General features: G+C 34.9%; 1 protein-coding gene across 1 annotated transcript in view; it reads right to left on the bottom strand.

Moving 5' to 3' along the window:
- The window catches only part of LOC149080685 (uncharacterized), a 195,542-nt gene that overhangs the window by 12,841 nt on the left and 155,958 nt on the right, over positions 1 to 26,743 (bottom strand). The window contains exons 14-18 of the mRNA XM_089239898.1: positions 16,624 to 16,721; positions 16,364 to 16,515; positions 13,236 to 13,380; positions 8,286 to 8,395; positions 3,837 to 3,967 (exon numbers count right to left, since the gene is read on the bottom strand). Of these exons, the coding sequence (XP_089096024.1) occupies positions 3,837 to 3,967; positions 8,286 to 8,395; positions 13,236 to 13,380; positions 16,364 to 16,515; positions 16,624 to 16,721 (636 nt within the window). The remainder of the gene's footprint in view (positions 1 to 3,836; positions 3,968 to 8,285; positions 8,396 to 13,235; positions 13,381 to 16,363; positions 16,516 to 16,623; positions 16,722 to 26,743) is intronic.

Below are 26,743 nucleotides of genomic sequence, written 5' to 3'. Positions count from 1 at the left end.
ACATCATTTGGTGATTGACTGATCATATCCGAGTACATATGTCGTGATAAATTTCTTTTTGTTAAATTCAAAAGTGTAAATCTTAATTGTTAAATTATATTAATTAAAAGTAATCTAAATTAATTCATGATCTTGAATTATGATCTTGAATCCATCACTCTTGTGTGGGATTGAATCGTAATGATCCCGGGTGTGACAAGTTAGTTCATCACAATCGGCTCTGAAACAAATCATTGTTGATTTCATAGATCCAAAATCACTTTTATCATGTGGAGACCAACTATGGTCCCCGACAAGGGTGGGACTGAGACAATTTTTTTTTACACTTTAAATTCACTATAAAAAAAAATTTGGCCCGGGCGAAGAAAAAAGATCTTAACCTAGGGGTTTTGCTGCTGGATTATAGGCCATGGGACCAACCACGGGCTCTTCCAGGGAAAGATTTTGCATACTATTCACATTTTTCGAAGTATGATACAAACACTTGTTAATTGTTCTATGGCTCATCCATTATGCTCCGTAGACTTCTTGGATCACGAGCTTGTGATAGTGTTCCTTCAAATTCATTCATTTTGTTGCACTGCAACACAATTGATGGTGAACGATTTGCCAATTCAATCATGACCCTATTCTAGTCTGTTTGTCTTCTCTTGAGCTCTTGTTTCATCACTTGTGTATACGATTTTGTCATTACGCTATATAGTCAGTAACGATCAATATTTTTAAAAAAAGACGATAAAAAAACAACTTTCTTCCTTCTATGCACAAAAAATTGGCGCCCTTTCTCATATGGAAATCAATATTGTTTTCAAGCACTCTCAACTGCCTCCTTAGTCCTTTATAGTCTTCCTTCTTCCAGGAAATATCAGATGATTTTGAGAAAACTGCTTTAGGCAAATATTACAGATGTTGAAATGTCTCGTCAAGTAAAGAAGGAAAATTTCTTTTTTGTTCATCAAGATAAATTGCTTCCCCCACCCATAATGTATGCCTTAGTGTGGGCCACATACTATTCTTTTCTGTTGCTACTTACCTATCCTTCCCCTCCCCGGCAAAAAAAAGTTAGGCGAAAAGAAACACAGGAGAGAAAAATATTGAATGCCACAGCTTTTTTCAAAAGTCTAAATTTAAGGAGAAAAAACAAAAAATCTCAAGAATGAAACAAAAAAATCTGTGACCATCTTTTGAATTTTATAACTTCCATGACCTTTTACTCATTTCGTGACTTTTCCGGGATGGTAGACACCCTGTTAGAAAACCTGATGGCAAATTTGATACTTTATTTTTTCCCTGTCGTTTTTGTGTGAGGGGATGTACAGTCAGTCAAAAAAATGTACATACACCCTTCAAAAGTGTAATTCAAAAAAGGAAAACAAAGGCTTTGGGACTAGGAGAAAATTTCAATTGAACACTCAACACGTACAGTTACTTTTCTGATATAAATAAATAAATATCAAATTTATACACAAATAGAAAATACTTTCATTCAAAATATGCACATCACAAAAGTCTTAATAAACCAATGAAAAAATAACAAATATGGGCAATTTATGAATCTTAAAATAATTCAATATTTGGTGTGCCCTCCATCAGAGTTGAATACAGCCTCCAATCTCTTGTGACTGAGTCAAAATTTCTGTGATAGCTGTTATTTCATACTATGCTTTTATCAATGCTTCTATCAAGCATTTTCTATTGGAAATATTGTTGTCTCAAATTCTTCTCTGAAGTTCATCCCATAGATGCTCAATGGGATTCAAGTCTGACTGAGGAGGTGAATGAAACTGCTTAGAGGTGCCTGGTACATTCATTCATAATTCCTTCAAAATCTGTGTGGTATGCTTTGAATCATTGTCCTGTTGAAAGATCCATCTATTTTCTATGCAGACATATGCTTGTAAATTTTCTTGCAATACATTCAGGTATTGTACAGTCCATCATACTTCCAATGAAGACCAAATTTTCTCCACCAGCTGCGACATTGATCCCAAACCATTACTGTAAGTTATCTATATCATGTTTGAGTGTGTTCAGATTTTTAAGTTTTAATGCTAATTTTTTTCATAACCATCACTTCTCTCCGAAGATATAGCTACCTTCATCAATGAAGGTGATAGTTCTCAAAAACTCAATTTTTTTGAATGAACTGCTTCTCAAAATCTTTTTTTGATTTGTAGTTAAATGTCAGACTTTAGGACTCTCCCGTGAAATCCTTGAGATCGGAGAAGTCTTATAATATATTCAGAGATGTAGTTTACCTAGTTATCCCTGCAATGTACTGCAACAATTTAGAGGCAAATAATTTTGTATTAAATGTTTATTTTCTCGAAACGAATCATGCATTACAACTATTCATAGCTCTAGGATGGCCACTACTATGGCTGGTTGTTCTTAATAATGGTTGGGACGATGAAGCGATTTTTTTCAACAATTTTAGAAAACTCAGCAGATCTTTTCTTTCCATAGCTTTATCACAAAATTTCTGATTTCAACTGAAATATCAGTGGAATAGCTTTCCATTAATCTATTTAAACACAAAACACTGATAAACAGTACCTGGTACTAAGAGGTTCAATTTAAATGTTTTATAATTTGTTCTCCTTACTAAATATATTCACAGGCAAATATAAATAACAAAAATGGAACTGATGTAACAGTAGACTTTTTTTGTGATGTGGTTTTTTGAAGCATTTGCATATGCTCATGAATCCATAAAATTAAAAAAACTGGTATAATATAGTGTTGTACTCTTGAAATGTAATTTTGCTAAAACATTATTCTATCTCTAGCATGCATAATGGTTAAAATATTAGTATTTTAAAAGGTGTATGCAAACTTTTGTGAATGACTGTATATTAGAATAATTTCGCACACAGGGTTTAAAACTGTGACCAGTGTGTTATATTTAGAAATAATATCAAGTATAATATGCTTTAAAAGAATATCTATTGCCTGTGTTTGGAATTAAATAGTTCACTAGCATTTTAACTGGCATTATACAGTTATCTGTCAATTATATTATACTCCATAGTTCTCTTCGACATATTACGTTTTCAAATTAATTTATCATTTTGCATTTTCTAGGTGTTATATGTTTCATTTAAAAAAAAAAAGAGGCTTGTTTTAAAACTGATTTTGTACTGATGATTATTCATTCATACATATCTTCCCAATCTCCATATATCACATCATCTATTGTTGTGGAATCCCTAAAACCTGTTTGTGCAAGTAATTCTACGCTTACAAGCATACAAAAAAAACTAATCTAACTAGAATAACTTCCTCTCACATTTTCCTTAAATAATCTTAGATTCCCCCTTCTGGCGAATCTTTGCATGGGGAAAGAAAAAATATATTTCCTTGAAAGAAGCAGCAAGAAAATAAACATTGAAAGGGTTAAAAGCATTCTGGAAGCACCTTCTGATAACTTATAAACAAGAATATTATATATAAATTTTATTTGATAGTTTCACACAAAAATTAAAAATCTTTTATGATCTTAAACTTTTTTCATTCGCAATAAATAAATAAATAAAATAAAAGATGTGACAATTATGGAGATCCTGTATTATGACTTCTATTTTTGAAAAAAAATTGAAAATTGAATAAAATTTACAAGAATCTATAAGGCCAGGATTACACTATAAAAGTTTTATAAAAATTGTTTTACAAAATTGGAAAAAACTACCAATAAGTGTATCAGTAACATTTGAGTAAATACAACCAATAGGTTATTGGTTGTTTTTCAAGTTTTGTAAAAGATCTTTTATCAAACTTTTATAGTGTGATTCCGGCCTAACACTGACAACAAATCCTAATATACTCATCAGACTAACCTTATTGTAAAAATCATCCATGGTATTATAATTTTTCAGTTCTTCTTGAAGAAGCTCATCCACCAAAAGCTGTGATGACTTTTTATAATACTTCAGAAATGCCCAGAACTTTTCTAACCCATATAAATGCCCTGAAATAAATGTAAAAGAAGTTTTTTTTTATTGCAGACATTTTGAATGCACAGTAATGGCCATTCCAATTGATTCTTCAATTCTTCATTATTCTAATCAAAAGTGTAATTTGACTCAGACTCATCTACCTTTTTCTAGATTATGTAAATTTCCACACACACACAACACACACAAAAAAAAGGTACACTGAGGTAAGCAGAACCAATTTTTTAACGAGTGCAAGTTCAACCTAGCACCTATGTTGGAGATAGGGAAATCAATGCAACTCCTTGAAAACATGGGAGTAGATTATTCAAATCATTCTCTTCTTAGGGATAATGTTTTAAATTTATTTTCTGCACTGTCCTCTTTTCAAGATTAATTTTAGTTTTTAGTGGGTCATTGATTCCTGACCTCCCTGAGGGGCCAAGTGGAACCTAAAACTAATTGTGCTTGAAAATCGTTCACAAAATTTTTATCGTAAATGAAAGAGTACACAAAGGGGAAACTCATTTGAGAACCATAAAAAGCCATAACATTTTATTAATCTGGCATACAAAGCTAATTAACAAACTTAATATTCAGAAAACTCACAATGTAACAATACCTCGCCCGCAGTGTTATCCGAAAAAATAATTTTAAAGAGTAATTTTTCACTCCTCACAAAAATTTTAAGGATTAAATTTGGAAAAAGAAATGTATTTTTTTTAAATAAAAAACCGGGAAATAACTCTTGAAATTTTTTTCTAAAACTTGCAGGAGTATTCTCTGCTCAACGAAATTTGGAGGAGTAAACTGAATTTTGATGCATGATTCACGCATCTATATGTGTATTGGTAAACACTGCTCCCCGTAAATATTAACCAACATTATATGAGGCAAATGAGAAGGGAAATGTGAATCTTCTCAGACTATCAAACTTGAGAGGTCAAGGAAATAAGAGAACGTCACCCCTTCCAATCAAACTTTTGTCTTGAACGTTGGCATTGAAGGCACATGTAGTACAGATTCTTGCTTCCCAACAAGTCTTAATTTTGGTTAGTTGTGCAACAAATATCTTTACTAACTTTCCACTTGAAAGGTTGACAAGAACCCAGTCACCAACCTTTGCTTCTGGAACAGTTTAACACTAAATCTACAAAGAGTTTCATTGTTCTATTTCTCGACACTTATCTTTTAGGTCTATAGAAGCAACTAGCGTGACTCAGGAGCTTTTTATCTCTTTCATCAGTTTCCTACCACAGTTGATACAGATAATAGGTAAGTACGAGAGGGGGAAAAGTGTAACCTTCTTAATATTCATAGTTTTTCTAAAGAAATATCATAATGATATTGAAATGACAGATTAAATAATAAGAAAGGAAAGACTTGACACTAAAATAGTAATATTACATCAATTAAATTGTCACATTTACATTTCTTTAGTGTGTCTAATGTATAGTGTCAAATTTTCTGTAAGTTTTGTAAAAATTCTACATATTATGAGCAAAAAACAGGATGAAAGTTTGAATTTTTGGGAAATTAGAAAAAACATTTTTATGTTCGTGATTATACGTGCTAATTTCATGAAAATTGCACAAAGCAAGTAAAACATTCTGTGAAAGTTAAACTATTTGCAGGAATTTATGATACAGTTTTGCGCTGAAGAAATCTCCAACTATCTTCTAATCTTATTTAGCATCTTACTAAATACTGCCATCTTCCCAATCGATTGGAAAATCTATAAAATTATTCCCATTTACAAATACATTCCCATTTACTCTCCAACCCCCTTAACGTCAGGCCAATATCTATTACACACTTCATCCTGTTTTAATATTTCCAAACATATTATAGTAAAGGAAATCTGCACCCATTTAGATTCCATTAACTTTTTCTTTCCAACCAACATAGCTTCAGACGATCCCTTTATATTACACCCCTACTGTCCCTTTTCATCCATGACTCAAAGCCATTGATAACAAATTACAAACCGATAGGCTCTAGAAAAATCCAAGAAAATTCTGATAAAGTTCTTCATCATACACTACTCCTTAAACTTTCAAATCTTGGTCTGAAAGTACAAATGGTTAGAAGCTTTCCTAAAAAATTATACAGTTTCTTCATTTTAAAGATCATGACACACCATTTGCCACTATAAATTCAAGTACTTCTCAGGGAGCAGTCTTCTCACCTTTATTGTTATTAATATATATAAATGAGCTCCTTGAAACCCTCAACTGCACCATTGATTTTTGATGATTTGAAATTCTACAACGCAATCGTGTTTCTATCTCAGACTGGTGCTCATTTTGACATATGAATATCAACATCTTTAAAACAGTCTTCATGAGAGCAAAATCTACTTTGCCTCTACCGACTGTTTTAAATACATTTTCTTTCCTGATACCATAGTCGAATGGAACAAACTCCCCTTCACTATAGTTGAATCCCCCAACGATCTCTAATTTCTTGTTCAATGTTGCAAAATATCATGTGTAAATAAACCACATCCTCTTGTATAGGCCTCTAGGCCAATAATATTGAATAAATAAATAGGCCTACAGTTCAAAAACATGTTTTTCTCATATTTCCTGTGAATCTGCCCAAATGCACTCATGAATAAATTTTTGCTGGACATTTTAAGTACAAGCACAGGGTTTATGTGATCAAAATTTAAGAACAATTCAAATTCAGAAGAAATTTGAAAAAAATCTATGAACTCTAAGTGTCCACTGACTTATGGCTTTATAGTCAGAGTTGGCAGGTTTTTGACACATGGCAATTTTTGACAATTTAAACCACAGTTTAAACTGTCACATCATTAATTGCACGTATCGATTAAAATAACTGTTATACAAAGAATAAATATTTAATATGATTGTAAAATAATTTTCTACTCTCCAAAGAATTATTTTGTATAATTATATGTATGTTTTTTTTCCATATAAAATATACAATTTGAATAGAGCATAGCATAAAAGCTGAAGGAAAAACGATGGAATGATTTGACATTCACATGATTCTTGACCATCCAAGATTTCTTCAACTGCTTATACATGTGCATTGATATAAGCCATCTGCTGTACTCTTTTTACAACAGATAAGTGTTTAAAAAAGTTTATTGCATCATATATGTAATGGTGATTTCTGTTATTATTGAATTATCTAGATAACCACTGATACTTAAAACGATACTCTTATTGTGCATAACATTGAAATATATCAAGCAATCAAAATACTAAATTGTAGGACTAAAATGCCATTTAATTTGACAGTGCTAGCTTGTATATGACGCTTAAGAAACTCTTGTAACTTATCCTTAGTCAAACTTAGTTATTCTTACTTTTGCACTATGATATGGTATATTTACTAGCATTTATAATGCAAAGGTTTTTCCAATTGTAGCTGTATTCAAACATGCAAAAAAAAAAAAAAAAATGCTTTGGGTATCAAGTCCTATCAGCTGTGTTTTGGTTGAAAATACTCTTTAAAGCAGTGAATTTATGCACCCTGTGCTAAGAAACTTTTACGTGAGAATAAATGAGTTTAATTATAATTTATTAATAGATGCTGCATAATTTTTTTACATGGAATAAAATTTTGGGCAGATCAAAAAGTTTAAAATACCAAAATAGATATTTTCTCAGTGATTATATAATTCTCAATATAAAACCCTTTAATCTACATAAAAGTAAGTGTTTTGTTATTTAACATATCTATCAGGTTAACAGAAACTATTTGACATCATAGTAAGTTTTTGATTGCTTTAATGCCAAGTTAGTTTCTGGGGTCAAAAACATAACTCTGATGCCCTATCATACATATTCTGAATAAACAGCTCTATTCTATTTAGCAAATTGAACACAAGTAAAGATAAGCTTAGATAAATAAACCATAAAATTATATTTCATATGTTTTAGACTCACGTTGAAAAATTCGAAATTGCAAATTATAATTAATATTTTGTTTTAATTATTGTAATAAATTAATGTTTGAAAATAAAACATTCTAATATGCAAAAAAGTAAGCTTTCCATCATGTTATATACCTATTGTGTTCAAAACATTATCAAAAGGCATTCATTTAGGTTTTTGATGGTTTAAACCAGTTTTTGATGCTTGTCATGTCAGTTTTTGACATCAAAAACCCAATCTTGGGTATAGTGTATATATTTATACTTTTTTTATTTTTTCCAATATTTAAAAGCGAATGAATCAACAACTCAATGATCAGTAAAAACAACTAGTTTCAAGATAAATTAAACTCATAAATCGAATAAACAAATTTTTAAGATTTTTAAGAGGGGAAAAAAATATTTAAACTAACTTTTGTGAACAATTGAAAAACTCAGCTTACCACTCTTAATATCATTCATGGTTTCTATCTGGAAATCTTCAAAGAGCTCTTCTCTGAAGTGTTTCTCTAACCCATAACTGTAAAACCGGAATAAGCACTCCAATCCATACCTAAATAAAATTTTATAAAAATTTAAAGTTGCACCAAATTGATGAATACCATGTTGGAATTTTTGAAAAACATTTTTAAGGCATAGCAGGTACACCCGCTTTTGCTCATAGTCTTCACCCCCACCCCATAAACAAAAGAACTTATAATCAAATCCATTCAGATGCCATGGAAGAGGGGAATCGCTCGTGCAAAATAGTTAAGGGGCATCTGCTATTGAGTGATGTGTTTATTTCCGCTGTTTGTGATGATCCAGCCACTAACATCTATGCAACTCTTCAAACTGTAGCTGCTTCAGTTGCTTCTAGCAATATTGTAGACATTTCATTTAATTTAGAATGATTTTCTATAGCTTTTCATTTTTCTCTCGCATTTAACCCAGGGCTGGACAAGTGCCAGGTTGCCACGGCGACTAAAAAATTGATATTGGCACCTAAAAATTTTTTTGTTACTAAATTGCAGGCTGAGAGCAACACAGAATGTTTAGAATTTATAGAAGAATATTTGCCCTCAAAAACACAAAAGTACACTATGCTCTCAAAAAGTCAAAAAGAGCATTATTTAGGACGTTTTCCTTCTGGAAATTTTTTTTTTGGTGTCCAGAAATGTCAACATTGGCTTAAAGCTTGTCAGTAGTAATGAGTGTTCAGCCACAAGAGGGCATACCCCCAGGGCAACATAATCATAGCACAAAAAAAAACCATCACACAAAAATTTTTAAAAATTTTAATTGAAAGTTCATTAAATACAGCACCTCATTAGCACTGGAAGACTCAAGCCACATCAGCCCCCACCCACCACCTCCTGAATTAACTTGTCGAGGTATCTGAGTCCCTATCGCCCCCCCCCCATATCCCCACCCTTAAATTCAATCAACTTTGCGAGGTTGCCTAAGCCCTCAGTAGATCATGAATATTCAATGCAATCCATCCCTGCACATGCCCTTGCGGATCATATATATGGATGCCTGGCAACCTTAGACTACCCCCATCAATGCTTTTGCCACATCAGAGTTCCTTCCACACCTACCATAGAACTTTCCGTTGTAGGCACTTAAGGAACTCGGATACGGCAACCACAACTTTCCAAAACAAGCTCTATGGGCATGTCCACGCACGTTGAAAATGCATCTTGCGAATGCAAAACTAATGAACACATTATTGATCAATATTAAGAGTGGTGTGCACAACAGGCACGGTACGTTGCGAAACGCTGCGAGGCATACCAATAGTGGGCTCAAAACAGAGCAAAAGAGCTGAACAACGCTGAACGGAGTGAGGTGGAAGTGATCGAGCAGTTTTTCCATCGGTTCAACGATCTGCATCAACTGTCGAAATCGGCAGTTTGCAGTCAGAATCAACGCGCATCGCCAGACAGGGATGTGCATCAGAAGCGTTTCTTATATACAAGAGCCGAAAACATCATTTAAGGGTACAAACATAGTCTGGCCAATTTTCCAATTCGTAGGGAAGCACAGTAGGGGGCTGACAGGATTCCAGGCCAGGAACCCAAGATAATTCTCTATTTTTTTCCCCACGCTATAAACTCACTACATTTGGGGGGGGGGGCGTGAAAAATCATGCCTGAGCCCCTGAAGATGTCAGCTTAGGGCCCTACTGCAAGATGTGGGGGCCACTAGACCAATGGTTCTCAACCTTTGGAATCCTGTGGCATGATTGGAAGGCCCAGCCATACACACGATCAATAGCAAATAAATTGGTACAAATGAAAGAATAAACCACTCACGACCCCGTTTGGCCGCACTAGACCAACCGAGGGCCTTTCTGAAGGACAGCTTTCACATATCACGCTTGTTATTTGCTCCATCGGCATGCTTTATAGTGTCGGTCTAGATCACAAGCTTGTCACCATTTTCCAATAGTTCTCTTTTGTCACTCCCTTGCGTAATTCATGGGTTCATTGGCAGCTCCCCAAAAAGTTTAATGAGTTCTATAAATTTTCCAATATAAAAGAACCATATCAAAGCACAAATGGGAGCACAAATCAATATTTTCAGCTCGCCACGATGCTCCTAGGAGCCATGACGCACACTTTGAGAAACACTGTGTTCCTTTAAATTTGGCCTAAATGTTGCGTCGCAACACAATTAATGGTGAAAAATGAGTCCAATGTTTGTCTTCTCTTGAACTCTCATTCGGTCACATGCGTATAGTGTACGATTCATCATTCACTATACCTAGTTGGTAAAGATTGACGTGATTAAAAATATTGATAATAAAAAGAAAAACGACTTTCTTCCTTCGCAGGGAAAAAATTGGTGCCCTTTTATTTGGCCCCAACACGGATGGGGCTGACAGAGCAGCAGCCCCGAGGCCCAGGGCAATCGCTATCATTGTTTGTATTTTTCCCTTCTATAAATTCACTACAGACCTCCCCCCCCCCCCCACTGTGAATACTTTAGCTTGCAGACCAGCCAAAGATCCAACAGCCTATAGGGCCCTGCTACACGATGAGGGGGGGGGGGAGGAGGTCATGTCCTTTTTACGGAAAGCCAATATTTTCCCCAAAAGGACCCCCCCCCCTATTACCGTGGTCTGTTACAGTCAACCCCACACCGTCCTCTAGGAATTATCACGTGATCCTGAGAATACTGCTTTAGGGGAATATTATAGATGTTGAAAGGTCTGGACAAGCAAAGAAAGAAAAGTTCTTTTTTGTTCATTCAGGCTAAATAGCTTTTTTGCCACATTCGTATAATGCCTGCACTAATGGAGGGCGACTACATATTGACATTGTTCTTTTCTGTTGCTAATCACCCATCCATCCCTGCAGAGCAAAAAGAATGAGAAAGAAATATTGAATGCCACAGCTTCTCCCAAGCCTGGATTTTACGGAAAAAAATCGAAAAAAAGATCCCTGGAGACTGACCTTCACTCAAATTTCGTGACTTTTTCTGGACTTCCGTGACTTTTCCATGTTGGTAGACACCCTGGGGCTAAAAACAGGTATTTGGGCATTGAGTAGAGCAGTGGGTTTAGACACAGCTTTACAAATTGCCATTCGAGCACAGACAAAACAGATCGACTTAGCGTTTGTCTTCTCTCGAACTCTCTCATATAATGAATTCATTGTTATGGTAAAGATTGATGCAATTAAATGATAATAATAATAAAAATAAGTGAAACACCGCGGAAATTCAAAGACATGATTTTTTTAAAAATACTTTATTGCAGCAGTCCGTAGAAATTACGGAGAATCTATAACAGCTGACAACTCTGGGTGCCCAAAAATTTCTTTCTGCAGCCTATATTTTTTTATGATTTGTCTAGCCGATTTAACACATTTTTGACGTGTGTTTGCACAACTTTTTCCAATGTAAATTTCTACGCATTATATTTCAATAAAATTAAATCACATATATTTAATAAAGAAAAATTAATGCCCATTTTTTCCCTCAAATTTTGTTATTTAAAGGGGAGTGCTGGAAGAAAATTCATAGAGATACCAGTGAATTATGGGGGGGGGGCATAATTTTTTCAAGAAAAACTTTTTTTGAGAGGGACCAACTTTTTCACTCAAAAAGGACCCAGATTTTTAATAATGTAGAGTACAGCAGCATCTCTGTTAACCCCTTATCTGTGTATGTTTATAATGTCAAAGTATTGTTTGTGATTCAATTATTTTTTGACAAGAAAAATTATTCTTTATGTTTACCGTAAAGGCCAAATTCAGTTTCTATATCTTTTCATAGATGTAAATGCACATAATTAAATGGGGCAGAAAACTTTTTTATGCATTTTTTCGAAACATATTCCACAGTTAAAGGATTAAATATTGAGTTACATATGTAGTTTATATAAATTGTGCAATTTGGTCACATATTTCAAGAGTGGTGATAAGTGGGTTTAATTAGCAATTTATCAGCTATTGTTACAGAGCTTGAAATAGACACTGACAACTTGATAACTTTTGGTTGACTGAAGGGATTAACAATGTGGATGGGCAAATTTATTTATTATGATCAACATTATCTGAGTTCAAATATTAAGGTTCCCAGCAAAATCTGCTCAATCAGTTTCCCTGACCAAAATTCCAGAAGAAATATGATTTGAAATCTCAACCTCCTAAATTTTGAATTTGTTTTTCGGGTTTATTTCCCCTACACAAAACTTTTCCCTGACTTTCCAAGTGGCTAGGAGCCCTGTAAGAAAGATAAAACCTGAGTGAAATCAGAGCTGAACAGCTTCACAATTGGATGAAAGAGAATTTAAAGAAATATGAGTTACTAAAGATCTTTTTATTTTGCCATATGTACAAAACATGGTTATTAATTAAATAACTAGGTATGATTGATCACCATATTATAATGTGTATCGTCTGCATATGAAAATTTCATCAGATTTACTTTCAGAAAAAAGTCATTGTATATGGTCTGCAATGACGTGTAATCCATGTATGCTACTTTACATCGTAAATAATGAAATTTTAAGAAACAGACAAGAATGCTGTCACAATTTTATAGAAGAAAATGTCAATTTTCCTACTTCCATCTGTACATTATCTATGAATCTTGTGTTTTACAAATAATTTTTTTTAAATATTCATTTCAATTCCACCTTCTAAGAAAAAAAAGTTGTAGATGCTATGAATTTTCAGTAAAGAAATTCTAATATTTTTCAACATATAATATATGGATTATACGATGAAAAAATACAATAAATCACTTCATACTCAAATGTTGAACATTAAGAATCTTATTTTATTTTCATATACTTTCATTTCTAATTGTAATTTTGGTAATAACATGCTATTCTGTCATGCATTGCTTGTTTGTTTCTTTCCCATAAGTGTAATGAGAATCATCATTATTTTAAAACATACCTGTATCCCTCACCAGCATCATCACGAGCCAAGCGTCGGAATTCTTCATACATCCTTCGATTGAAATGCTCTCGTAGAAAAAAAGACCAAAACCTGAATAGCGTATTCATTTCTGAAGATTCACCAGGTCCTAAACGCTTACGCTCTAGAAAAAGAAAGTTAACAATCTATGTTGAAATCCATATCTATATCAGGGTGTCTACTACATACTAAAAGAAAAATTTAGTGACTTTAGTTCTGGGACTTTCGGGTCACCTTTTTCTTGTTCGATAAAATGAACCCTACTGGACTGTTCTTATATCAGTGGTTTCCAAACTGTGAGTTATGATCCCCTAGGGGGCTTGGGTTTAATAAAATAGGGTGTGTGTGTGTGGGGGGAGGGGGGTCCGTAATGAAATAGGTGAACACAAATGAATTCACAAAATAAAAACATTCAATGAGAAATCAATTCAATCTTTCGCATTTTGCAGCGTATATTGCATTCTAAAGTATGTTTTTGTGTAATATGTATACATTGTAATTTATGTTGAATTGAAATCTCTAAAATAAATTTAATGAAGATGGGTCAACTTTCATTATGCGAATTATTAATGAATGTGGGAAAATATATCCTGCATACAAGTCATATTTATAGATAGAAGTCAGAGCATCAGACATGTAATCAATGTTTTTTTTTCAACATTGGGCATCAATAGAACAGACAAGCATTGCTTCAATGTGATGAGCTTTGGTTATACACAGACATGAAAACATTGCCATGAAGCCTCTCAGTAGTCATGAATGTCAAGCTCCACCATGGAGGGGGGAGGGAAGAGCCTTCAACCACAATAAAAGAAACCTCAATTTTTTTTAATTTCTGAAAACCTTAAATTCAAAGTTCATTTAAATTTAAATACAAAACACACCACCACATAGGAACTGGACCCACTTAAGGTATCAGACTACGTTGAAAACGTCATTTTTGAAGAAAATATAGATTTTTCTTTTCAAGTCTTTTATGAAAGCCCCATTTCTTGCAATTCCAAAACAGGTCTTGTTTTGTTTATATGATGCTTAGAACCGGAGTTACGCCCACTTTTGTGTAGTGATGTGTGTCCTTTTAACAACCGGAAGTGGGTATTTAAAGGACCGGAAGTGCTATAAATCCAGAGTTTTACCTATTGTTTTCAGTCTATTTTTGATCAAAACAATCAAAATTAATTTTAGAGTTATTTATTTTATTCTTCTGAAGAGAATAAATATTTCACTATAAATATTTTTTAGCAGCTGGCAACACTTTACCAACTTGAACTGGTTGTTTACAATCTTTGTTTACATTTTTCGTGACTACGTTGTATGGGAATCTGCTCATTCTTTATAGCAATATCTTACATTTTTCACGTTTTTTAATTTATTTATATTATTTTAGAAGCTTTATTCGTGTTTTTCGGCGATGGCAAGAGCCGGAACTCGTGTTCTAAAGCGTAAATTTGCTGGAAATCAGTACAGCTCGAGCTCGTCAACAGCAAGAAAAAAAAACTTCTCCAAGTCTGCCTTTGGAAACCGGAGTGGAAACTGCTAGTGCTTCAAAACTTAAAACTGTTTGTGAATTTCCAAAAAATGTGAATGCTGAAAAGTTGCAAGGGTTTAGAATTATTGACATTGAAGTGTTGTTATCAAAGTTGTTATAAAAAATGTTATCAAAGTTCACTTCTCCACCATTTTATAGAAAAGTGCTCTCGAATGTAGTCGGATACCTTAAAGGCCCAAGCCACATAAGCAGAAACATTGTTTCTTTGGGGGGGGGGGGAAGAAGAAAAGGACAAATGTCCACCTTTGTTCTTCTGCCTATGGCAATAATACAATTTTTTTTAAATTAATGGGAGAGAGCGATCGTTCCTTTCCCCCCTGTATTCCCTATGTATCAAGTACTATATCAAATTCCTTCTTCAGTAGTCAAGAAACATGGAAAAATAGCAAAAAGTCAAGAACTCCATATAGCAGGAGTTTCTCACTGTTCAAGGCAAAGGGCCGAAATGAAACGACCGGCCACATGAGAAGGAAAAGGAAAGAAAAATGGTGGAGCCAATCATGGAAAAAAAAACATGATAGTGATGATGAGAAGAAAAAGTTATTGTAGAAACTGCTGCCAGATTTTTGAGAAGGGCGGTGTGCTAGTTAGGTCGCTGACAAGTTGGTTTGAGTTTTTATAGATGTGGAATGATTTTTAGAAGTCCAAGTCTAACTGTGAGAGGCATTTTTTAATAAAAATTTTGGCTAATAAAAAGTCAAATTTATGGTCAAAGTTCCTTCTTCAAATTATTAACAGCAATGCTTCTATGCTTGTTTAAATGAAATTTAAGGGTACATTTAATTTGACATATATAGTTTGTTAATCGATAACAACAAGATACAATCCACCAACTCAACAACTGGGGCATCTACAGCATTTTATGCAAAAGTGGATTATCATAATAAATCAAACAAAACTTGCCCTTACATACCATTTAAACGAGCATAGAAGATATGTAATGAACAAGACTGCTCATCCATTGGCCAACATTGCTGGGCTTCTGACCATAAATTTGATTTTCCACCAACCAAAATTATTCAAAAATGCCCCTCACCATGACTTTAAAAATCATTCCACATCTATAAAAACTCAAACCAACTTGTCAACGACCTAACTAGAACACCACCCTTCTCAAAAATCTGGCAACAGTTCCTACAAATTTTTTTTTGTCCTCATCACTACCACGTTCGTGATTGGCTCCGCCATTTTTTCCCTCTTCCTTCTCACATGGGCAGTCATTTCAACAGTGTCTCTGTCTTGAACAGCGAACTCCTGCTATATGGACTTTTTGCCTTTTTGCTATCTTTCCATTTTTCTTGGCTACCAAAGAAGGAACTTGATATAATTCTAAAACGTGCCTAGCTGTTGTTCTCTTCATACACTTTGCTTATTTACATTGTTTCTCATGTGTATTATCTCACTTAAAAGGTAATTTATTTCTCTTTCCAATGGTCTAAATAGCCTACAAACTAAGCTTTTGAAAAATTTTATTACTATAATGCTCCCTAGAAACCCCTGAATGGGGATGAGGAAAATTAAGTAACACTTTTATACATTAAACTTGAATAGGACCAACCTTTAAGACATTTCCTTCTATATTTATGGTAGACTTGCTGCGTGAAGCCATTTTCTTTCAAAAGAGCATGGCTCGGATGTTCGAATGTTGGAAATGATCGTGGGGCACTTCCATAACTACAAGATACCAGTGATTCGATTGAGGTGCTTTCACTAGGAAGAGAAAATTAATCTCAGCAATCTAGTTTTATGATTCCAGTATAAACATGTATTGTAAAATTTCTTCTACCCCATACATAGCATTTAAGAACCAAGAATAACCTGAATGAACTCGCTCTTGAACGACTTTCATGCTCCTCTGTACCCATCACCCAGCCTACATGATGTTCCATTCTATCTTGTTCTGCTTTTTGCATTTCCTAAAATTACATTATTAAAATGACATTATTAATCCGAGAGTGTAAAAACTTCTTATCATTATATACCACTTGGTTCAAAATTATTACCAGTCGATAAGGCAACAAAAATTAACAAGTAAATTTTTTTTTTGCTCTAAGGATTAGGAAAAAAAAATGTAAAGAGTGGATTCTCATTAAGGATGAGGAGGCAGTACACTCTCCCTGGATGAATATCAAAACAGATACTGAAATGTTCACAGTACAAATGTTCAGACATATAAAAAAGTAAAATAAATAAGTAAGTAATAAGTTTGTCTCTTCGCGTTCTCCTAAAGTCATTCTTCCGCTTTTTCGAGGCTTAGTTCGTCCTGGACTGGAGTATGCTGTAAGGTTTTGGAGACCATACCTACAGAGAGACATAGACTTGGTTGAAGGGGTGCAGAGAAGAGCTACACGTGTCCTTATTAGCACACAGGGCTTGAGTTATGAAGAGAGACTTCATTTTTTTGAATATGTTTACATTGGATGAACGCAGGTGTCGAGGAGATATGATCGAAGTGTTCAAAATTTTCAATGGGATGGATAGGATGGACCATGAACTTTTAGTACATCGCCGATCGACTGCTTTTACAAGGGGACACCAGTATCGATTGGTGAGGGACAATGCAAGGTTATGGTGTCGCAGGGAATTTTTCTCCAATAGGGTTGTTAATAAATGGAATAGCTTACCCCCGGAGGTAGTAAATTGTAACACAATTGACACGTTTAAAAAGAAATACGATAAACATGTTGGGGTAAATCGAGAAGCTATCCATTCTTAGAATAAGTCAACCATAAGTATTCTTTATGGGCGTTGTATAATATTTTATCATGTGTATATATTGTTTATAATTTGTGTTAATTGCATTTTTAATTGGGTTGCTGTATTTTTGAAATATATGACATCCATATTTTTATGGGCATCTTTTTATCAGCCACCTCGTTGGGCATTTTGCCTGTTGTGGCGTTGTATTTGTATAAGTACAAAAACCATTTATTTGATAGCATGATTAGAGAAAAATGATTACAGGAGATTTTGTACTCATTATTGTACTCTATTTTGTACACCACAGGCTGTGTTGTGTTCATGCTGTCAAATAAATGTATTTTCTACTTATTATTGGCCTTTTTTTTTTGTCCCTTCCCCCCTTTATGTCACACCCTTCATAGGTTCTTTGTAATTTTCACCAACTAAATACGGTTTGCGATACCATATTCTATGCCAATTTTCCTCTTGATGCCTAATACCATCCCTCTGAGTTTGTTGCCACTTCAAGGAAACACCCTGTATATATGATTCAACTAGAAATGAAAATATACTCTATAGCTTGGTGCAATAATCTATTTTTTGTGCCCCGTGGACCTTAATTTTGAACAGTGAACTTGCTTCTCTAATCCAGTTTCAAGGCCACCAGATACATCTGTTCTCTTAAAATGGATGTATGCTTGAATGCAGGTTAACCGTTTAAAGACCCCAATATTCCATAAATGGAACATACTTTTTATTTACAAAAATATCAGATAAAAATTGATTCAAACAATGCCAGTTTTTTATCGTATATAGAGGAGAGTTCAAAGTATTTCTTGAAATAAATTCGGAAACTTCAGGTTGATATAAACGTTTTTGACAAAATTTTGTCATTTGACATTTTTTCTCCATTTCAATTAAAATTTGCCAAAATTTCAATTTTGAAGTAAATTAAAAATTATTTTGTGTGTTTCTACCACTTAATATATCAATCAAAGTAAATCAATTAGTTTCTTTGTACTGCTAAACGTTAAAGAGCTACACCCTTTAAAAAATGCATGTTCCATTTATGGAATATTGGCCATTCGAAAGAGCAGGATTCTAGGGATATGTTATGTGCAGTGCTTTGATTTTCTCGTTCGATCCCCAGGGTGTTGTCATCATTCGACATGTGTATAGGGGATAATTCTGGGTAATGCGACACAGAGGAATGTGCTTTCTGGGGTGGATTTTTTATATTGGGTGAGTATGTTTTTATTCCTGCATTCTTAGAAATGTATGTTTCAGTGAACTGCAGACTATTCAAACAGAGCTCGAATATCTTAGAGCAAAGGTTCTCAACCTTTTTCAAAACGCAGCCCGGTGAATCAAATTTCTATGAGTCTACGGCCCGGTCTGGAATAGTTTACGCATTCATAAGATAATAATCGATAAACAACCAATTACCTTTCAATTACGAGCTAATTATTTGATTAATTATTTAAAACCCATTTATTCAATTAATTAATTAAACCCTTTAATTAATTCATTAATTTAAGACATTTTAATTAACCTATTAATTAATTTAAGTTAACCTATTAATTAATTTCACTTATTTCAATTAATTGATTAATTAATTTAAACCATTTTAATTAATTAAAATTATTTTAATGAATTTAATACTTTATTATCTTACAGACTGATGTAAAATTTTTTTTTTTTTGGTATTGTATTAATAACGTGCAGAAGTCGAAACATAAACAAAGTGTTTTAACAGCAACAGCAGTAAACATCCTCATTGCATAGGTGCCGGAACTTGGGTACTGAGGCTGTTTGAGCACCACAATAAATTTTACAAGGGGGCTGAGCCCCCAATAATTAATGAATGTACAATGCAACGCATCACTCCCTCTCCTGCATATGGGCTTGAGCCCGTATACAAGGGACAGATGGAAACTTTCAGCCCCTCAATGTTTTCTCATTTCGGCACTTCTACCTCATTAAAAAATTCAATAGATCATAAATCAATCGAAACGTCTTAATATTCAATTTTATTGAATAATTTCACATAGTTTGCGTGATACGAAGCTTTCTAAAAGTCAGCTGAAAAGCAGAAAATTGTTCAATTTTGGCGAAACCCTCCTTCAGGTATATTCATGATAGAGGCTTTTGTTAAATATTGTGTAAATTAATAAATTTCAAAATTTATCATTTGAGCAAAAATGAAAAATATGTCAATAGAAAAAAATGAAAACGAAAACTTTAACATAATTCACTGCTTTTGTAAAGAAAACAGTATTCTTTATCAACACAGGCTTTTTTGGCACACAGGGCTTGAGTTATGAAGAAAGACTTCATTTTTTGAATATGTTTACATTGGATGAACGCAGGTGTCGAGGAGATATGATCGAAGTGTTCAAAATTTTCAATGGGATGGATAGGATGGACCATGAACTTTTAGTACACCGCCGATCGACTGCTTTTACAAGGGGACACCAGTATCGATTGGTGAGGGACAATGCAAGGTTATGGTGTCGCAGGGAATTTTTCTCCAATAGGGTTGTTAATAAATGGAATAGCTTACCCCCGGAGGTAGTAAATTGTAACACAATTGACACGTTTAAAAAGAAATACGATAAACATGTTGGGGTAAATCGAGAAGCTATCCATTCTTAGAATAAGACAACCATAAGTATTCTTTATGGGCATTGTATAATATTTTATCATGTGTATATATTGTTTGTAATTTGTGTTAATTGCATTTTTAATTGGGTTGCTGTATTTTTGAAACATATGACAACCATATTTTTATGGGCATCTTTTTATCAGCCACCTCGTTGGGCATTTTGCCTGTTGTGGCGTTGTATTTGTATTTGTAACATCAACACCCCTAATTATGTGCGACTTGATGACCGATACAAAACACACTATTTTCGGTAAACATGCAGGGGCTTCACTGACATTTGCCACACACATGTAAAAAATACTTTGTTCATTTCTGAGAAAAGGTGAATACATACTCCATTGTTATAGTAGGACTGCTAGAGGCTATACGTTGGTCATAAATGGTCAAAGGTGATTTTCTATTGCCCAGAAATTTCCAATCACTTATAATTATTCTCCCTTGAAGTTATGCGGGTTGGTCACTAGCGAGTAGCACAGATGTTTTTTCAGTCTCCAAGGAATTCTACAGATACAGAATTTTCTCATAGCTTTATTGTCTTCAGGGCATTTTTTGTGGTGCCGATAATGGCAAATAGTGAACACGCAAACAGGGTCAACTGGTTGTCAACAGAGAGCCCTGAAGCAGTAGAATATTTTCACGAAAGAGGGACAGAGAGTATGGGAATTTTTTCCCCCAGCTGTATTGTTCGGGTTTCATGACAACTGGTACGCAAAATTGCGAAAAGAAAAAAAATACAATTAAAAATATGGCGGTGACCAGAGACACACGTTTCCCTTCCTTGGTCCTTGCAAAAAAACGAGTGATTTTCAGTGCGATAGGAGAAGAGCAATCCTTCAAATTCCTATAATTTACAGTTGCAGCTGGAAGCTTGACTCTAAACCAACAATAAAACCTAACTGTAGGAATCAGATCTGCTGTCTTATTTCAGGATCTTTTCTAGACCTCAAGACTTTTCTGTGTTGATAAACATCCCAATACGAGATAAGCAGCATGAAAATGAACCAAATAAGCATTATGATTTGTAGATTTCAGTTTGTGAACCTTCTAATTTTTCCCCTCTAAATATGACACCACAGGTTGGCATTTGAAAATCTGCGACCAAAAATCTGGTTCCGTCAGATTTCGGGCATGGATTTTAAAACACATTTTAGAGTTCACCATGTTAACAAAGTATTGTTTTCTAGAGACTAGGACTGGGCGATGCATAGACATGGTTCGTACTCCTCCAACGAAAAAAAAATTCAAGGACTATTCTAGCACTTTTCAAGGTAAAACTTAAAAATTCAAAAGGACTCTTTTTAAAAATGCATATTTTTCACATGAATAATAGGCGCATATTTAATTTTGACTGAAACTTTCAGAAATTACATTTCTACATACTTTATTTCACATCATCCGTAATGTATATCATACAGTGAATTCATTGCATACTTATGTATCTTTGAATTTTCACATAAACATTGAAATATTTTTTAAAAAATTTCAGACAAACAAGGTGATGTTTTTATCATAGAAAAAAAAACCCACTGTGTGAATCATTAAGAAATCACTGAGCTTTATGACAAATTTCTCCCATGGAAAATGTTTCCACTACAAACAAATCAAAAGTACAAATTACTCTAATTTCTTGCTGATAATTCAAGAATTATAAACTAAAAACACACTGAGGATTTATAATTCATGCTCTAATACATTTCTCAGAATGATTTATAGGCCACTGCATATTATCTACAGCCCCCCCCCCCAGGTTGTTTATATTGATTTGTACGAATGATGGTTTTTTATACATTGTAGTGTCTCTATAACTTCTGCATTCACAACTTCATTTGTCAATAAATGACCTCCAATGAAACGTTTATTTTGTTTTCAACAGTGTCACTTTCAGGCTTGATGAAATCACACAGCAGGAAGTTTCTTGAGCAACAAATTCAAAATGAAGCCAGATTTTCGTCAAATCGCAATGCTTTTCACTTTTCATACAGGATTTCCTCATTAAGCTTTTATTACTGGGGGGAGCATGGAACTGCAGTGACGGCAGCATCAACAAATACAAGGAAACATATGACCCATTGAATAACAGTTCATTCCTGTCAATTTCCTCATTTTTTCATAAATTCTGGAATTATCTGCTTTATTATTAATTCAGGAATTATCTGCTTTATTAATTCAGGAATTATCTGCTTTATTAATTCCGGAATTATCTGCTTTATTAATTCTAGAATGATTTATTTCATTACTTCTGGAATAATCGCTTTCATCAATTATGGATTTGTTTCTTTTGTTAATGCTGAAATTCATTCTTTTATTGATTCTGAAATTATCTTTCATTTATTCCGAAATTATTGCTTTATTAATTTTGGAATTATATCTTTCATCAATGCTGAAACTGTCTTTTATTAATTCTGGAATTATTACTTTCATCAATGCTGAAATTCTCTTTCATCAATTCTGGAATTATTACTTTCATCAATACTGAAATTCTCTTTTATTAATTCTGGAATTCTCTCATTAATTTTGGAATCATATCATCAATACTGAAATTATTTTTCATTTATTGTTTTAAACTCCTTTAAACGACTATGGATGCCATAAGAAAATAACGGAGATCACGCCGACATTCAACGTGTCACGTGATCTTCCAAGGAATGATGTAGACCACTGACGTCATACCAGTGCCGGAACTGGGGGGGGCAACTGCCGCGGGTGGGAATTTTTAGGTGAACACTGTTACAAAATTATCAAATTACGAAGGTGGGGGACGGCAAGACAATACAAAAAATCCTAGTTATGGCCCTGCGTCATACTCCCTCCAGTAATATAAGCTCAATGGATTTCAGCACCGATTCACCCATTCAAGCAATATTGATGATTTTGAAGCACAGCTTGCATTTGGTGGCATTTTTGTCTGGCACACTAAGCAACCAATCTTCATAGCAGGGATTTTTCAGCAACACGTTATTAAACGTACATATACACTTGCCACTCATTTTTTGTTTTCCTTCTTTAAAGAACCTTGTACAAGCGCTTCACATCACTCCTTAATTTAAAAAAATAAATATTTTGTTGACACTAATCAGAGGTAGCTTCGCTCACTTTCGGACCAAAAGGCTGAAATTATTTCGGCAAAAATTATAAAACTTTTTTTTTCTTCAAGATATTGATTTCTCAAGTCCTCCAGAAAAATACCTAGTACAAAAGTTTAATGACTTCCAACGACTCCAAATACGTCTACATACGATCACAGGATACATGCTACCATAAAGCCGGGTTTTCCTAGAAGTGGGTTGTTGGGGGCCAAAGCGTGCCGACTGAGTTGAAGAAAAAAAACAACGATCGGAAGTTCATTTTGAACTCTGGCTTTTATTCCATAAAAGTTGCAAGGAAAAAAAACAAGATCATTTGCGATCATAAATAAAATAAAACGGCTGACAAATAACAACCAGCAATCTCAGGGCGGAAAACGTATCTGCAACGTATGTCTCTATCTGCCAATGAACAAAACAGTTTCAAACAACTATTTATTTCTATTATTACAAATTAAAACACATTTTAGTTAAGATATCAATTTAAGGGCAAACCCTTCACTAGTAGGAAAATCGCAAAGTATACTTATGGTGAAGCGACTAGGGCGGAAGTGACACTCAGCTATGGTCTTCAAGAAATGATGCTCGACCACAGATGTCAGTAGAGTTACACATAGAGCTCGGCGACGAACCCAAGGTGTCAACGAGGCGGTGGAATCGCATCACGGACGTCGACAGAACCACACTTGGTCTTCACCGATCAAGAAGTAGAAGTCAGATGACGGATATCGTGATGAACCCAGGGTGTTGATGAGGCGATATTAGATCACGAACACCGGTAGAACCACACAAGGAATTCAGCGATCAAGTGGTGGAATCCAGTTACTGGTTATCTCGACGAACCCAGGGCATTGACGAAGAGGCGTCATTAGATCGCGTGCGACAACCCAGCATAACTACCCAGGATTCTGGTCTGGCGAAATCGGTGCAATCGATACACAAAGGAGAGAGACAAATGATTTCAAAGAAATTTCGAAAATAAGAGATAGAGGCAGGTTTGGCAAATTCCCCAAAGGTTCCCAACTATTGTTACACGCGGACAAAGGCCGTGCTACACGTGGATTTCGGCATTCAAGCGGTGGAGTCCGATGGTGGACGTCATGACAAAGGGGTAGCATCAGATTGCAGCGTCATACGAGGAAACTATCAGATCACTGCTATTGACCATGCCAGCCAACGCCAGATCGCAGTCAGCAAAATCTACGAAGGCATTAAGATCGAGAACGGTCACCAGATATCCCTGAACGGCATTCTTGGAGAGCAACTGACGGGAACTTGCGTGACGAGAACATCGGACCAGCCGACTTGTTCGGATGATTTGCGAATTTAGCGCTACATGAGACTGAAGACTGATTTGAAGCATGGACGTGATTATATATAGCTCTCAAATCACTAAGCATGCAAATGAGGAGTAACGCACATGCGCCCCCATCGACATCGGCGTTCCAAGCGGCCAGTTCGGAAACTAGTTTCTTCTCTTCCTAAAACAGTTCGTGACACATCGGCACCGAAAACGTCCGTTAGTAACAAAAGTTTGTTTAGTTGACAGAAAATAATTATAAAAATAAAGTATATGATAGACATAACACAAACTTAATAATAAAACATAACACATGCACTACCATTACATAAGGTGTAAAGGTCAGGCGAGCGCTAACAAGGCCATGTTACAAATCCAGACATACACGCTGAAAAAAACCAGCCTACAATATAAAGCCGAACTCCTGTGAGGGTGAGTGCACGCCGCCGGTGATTTACATATTGTGTCGGGCCGAGTGGTTCCATGTGCACAGAGAATAAAAAGGAAAAAACATTCCAAAAAACATAGGTTTTTTGGTGCCACATGAACCAAACTGGATCATTTCGCGTCGACAGAAACGTGTTACATAATCACACTACGCGTTTGTGTTTTCTACCGTGGCGCATCAGCTCACGGCCCTGGCATCAGCTACTCTGTCATCTGCATGCTCTGGTTCATAGGCGGAGATAGACTTGGAAGTCTGGGGGAGGGGCACGGCCATTAATGCTGGGGGACACAATGATGATGTCAATTCATCTATACATATATGAATTCGATTAGTCGATTTCACCTTTGATGCTGCCCCCCCCCCCACTGTATCTCCGCCCATACTCCGGTTTGAAGGGAAGCATCGAGCTCAATGAAGAGAAGATCGATGAAACGTGTGGCGCACAACACATTTGACTTCTCCAAAAGCAGTCGGCCAATCACGCCCGATGTAAAACACTGGCATTGCGCTCTCTATGAAAACAGTCAAACCTGTTTTCTTATTATTGGTGAGTGGACGGCGTGTCACGCTGGGCAATTCACTTTGCACAGAAACCTGCTCCTAAGAAAACCCGGCTTAAGAATAATGGGGAAAAAAAACATGCTTTAAATCCAATTATCCAGGGTTAATAGCTGCTAAGGCCTTTTCTCTGTGCTTTGCACTTTTTTTAAGGACGTCACTGAGGGAGTAAAAAAAAAAAGCGGCGGAAACTATTTCAAAAACACTGGGTTTTTTTCAAGGACTCTCACAGAATTCTTAAAAGAAATTTCTTTTTCAAGGCCTTGAAAATGAACTTTTTTTTTTCAAGGACCATACAAACCATGATAGATCTATAATAAATCACTGATGTAAGGCCCACAATGATATCCTGATTTTGAACACAGCAATGTATTGTTAATTCCGATTTCTAATATTGGTGGAATCCTATATAACATAGGAGTTGAAATGACGGTGCCGATATAACGAGTGTGCTTGCATGATATTGTTACTTCGGTTACTGCCGATAGTGAGTGTCTTGCACACAGTATTTTAAATTGATATCACAGATATAGTGTGCACTTTTTTCTTACGTAGTGCACTTGTGCGATATTGTTACATCGGATTCCTCCAATAGCAAACATCAAAGTTGAAATAATGATGCCGATATAGTGAGTCATAGGTGGAGATAGACTTGGAAGTCTGGGGGGCACGATGATGTCTATACATATATACATTAGATCAGTCGACTCCACCTTTGATGCTGGATGCCCCCCACATCTCGGACCATGTAGTGAGTACGCTTATGCAATGTTTAATATCAGTGGAATCCGATGTAACAACATCAGAGTTGAAATGACGATGATGGCATAGCCCATTCTTTACGGCAGGGGGTGGACACATGGGGATTAAATACATTTGATAAATTTAGCGTCTAACAGGTATGATTGGATTTAGGGAAAAATATTCATTTATTTATTATTTTGAACTCTGCCTCACATAAATTGGAATGTACATTTTCAGAATTCTTGTACAATGTTTCAACACATGCGTGAGTATGGGTGGATATAGAGATTGCTGTTGGGGAGGGGAAAATTTTACAAATTACTAAAAATTAGTCGCTCTGAAGGTGCATCATATATCCCGAAATTTTATCTTGTATTTTTTGGGACAGTCCCGGTTTTTTTTGTTTTCTTTTGGTGTTCCCGTGGCCTGCCAAAACATTTTGATCGATTAATGCAATT

Source organism: Pholcus phalangioides, unplaced genomic scaffold (assembly GCF_987345545.1).
Source record: "Pholcus phalangioides strain wild (caught in Gottingen) unplaced genomic scaffold, Ppha-v1.0 ptg000011l_1, whole genome shotgun sequence".
Lineage (NCBI taxonomy): Eukaryota > Metazoa > Arthropoda > Arachnida > Araneae > Pholcidae > Pholcus > Pholcus phalangioides.
Note: the sequence above shows the minus strand (reverse complement) of the source record. Positions and strands in the feature narration are given on the sequence as shown.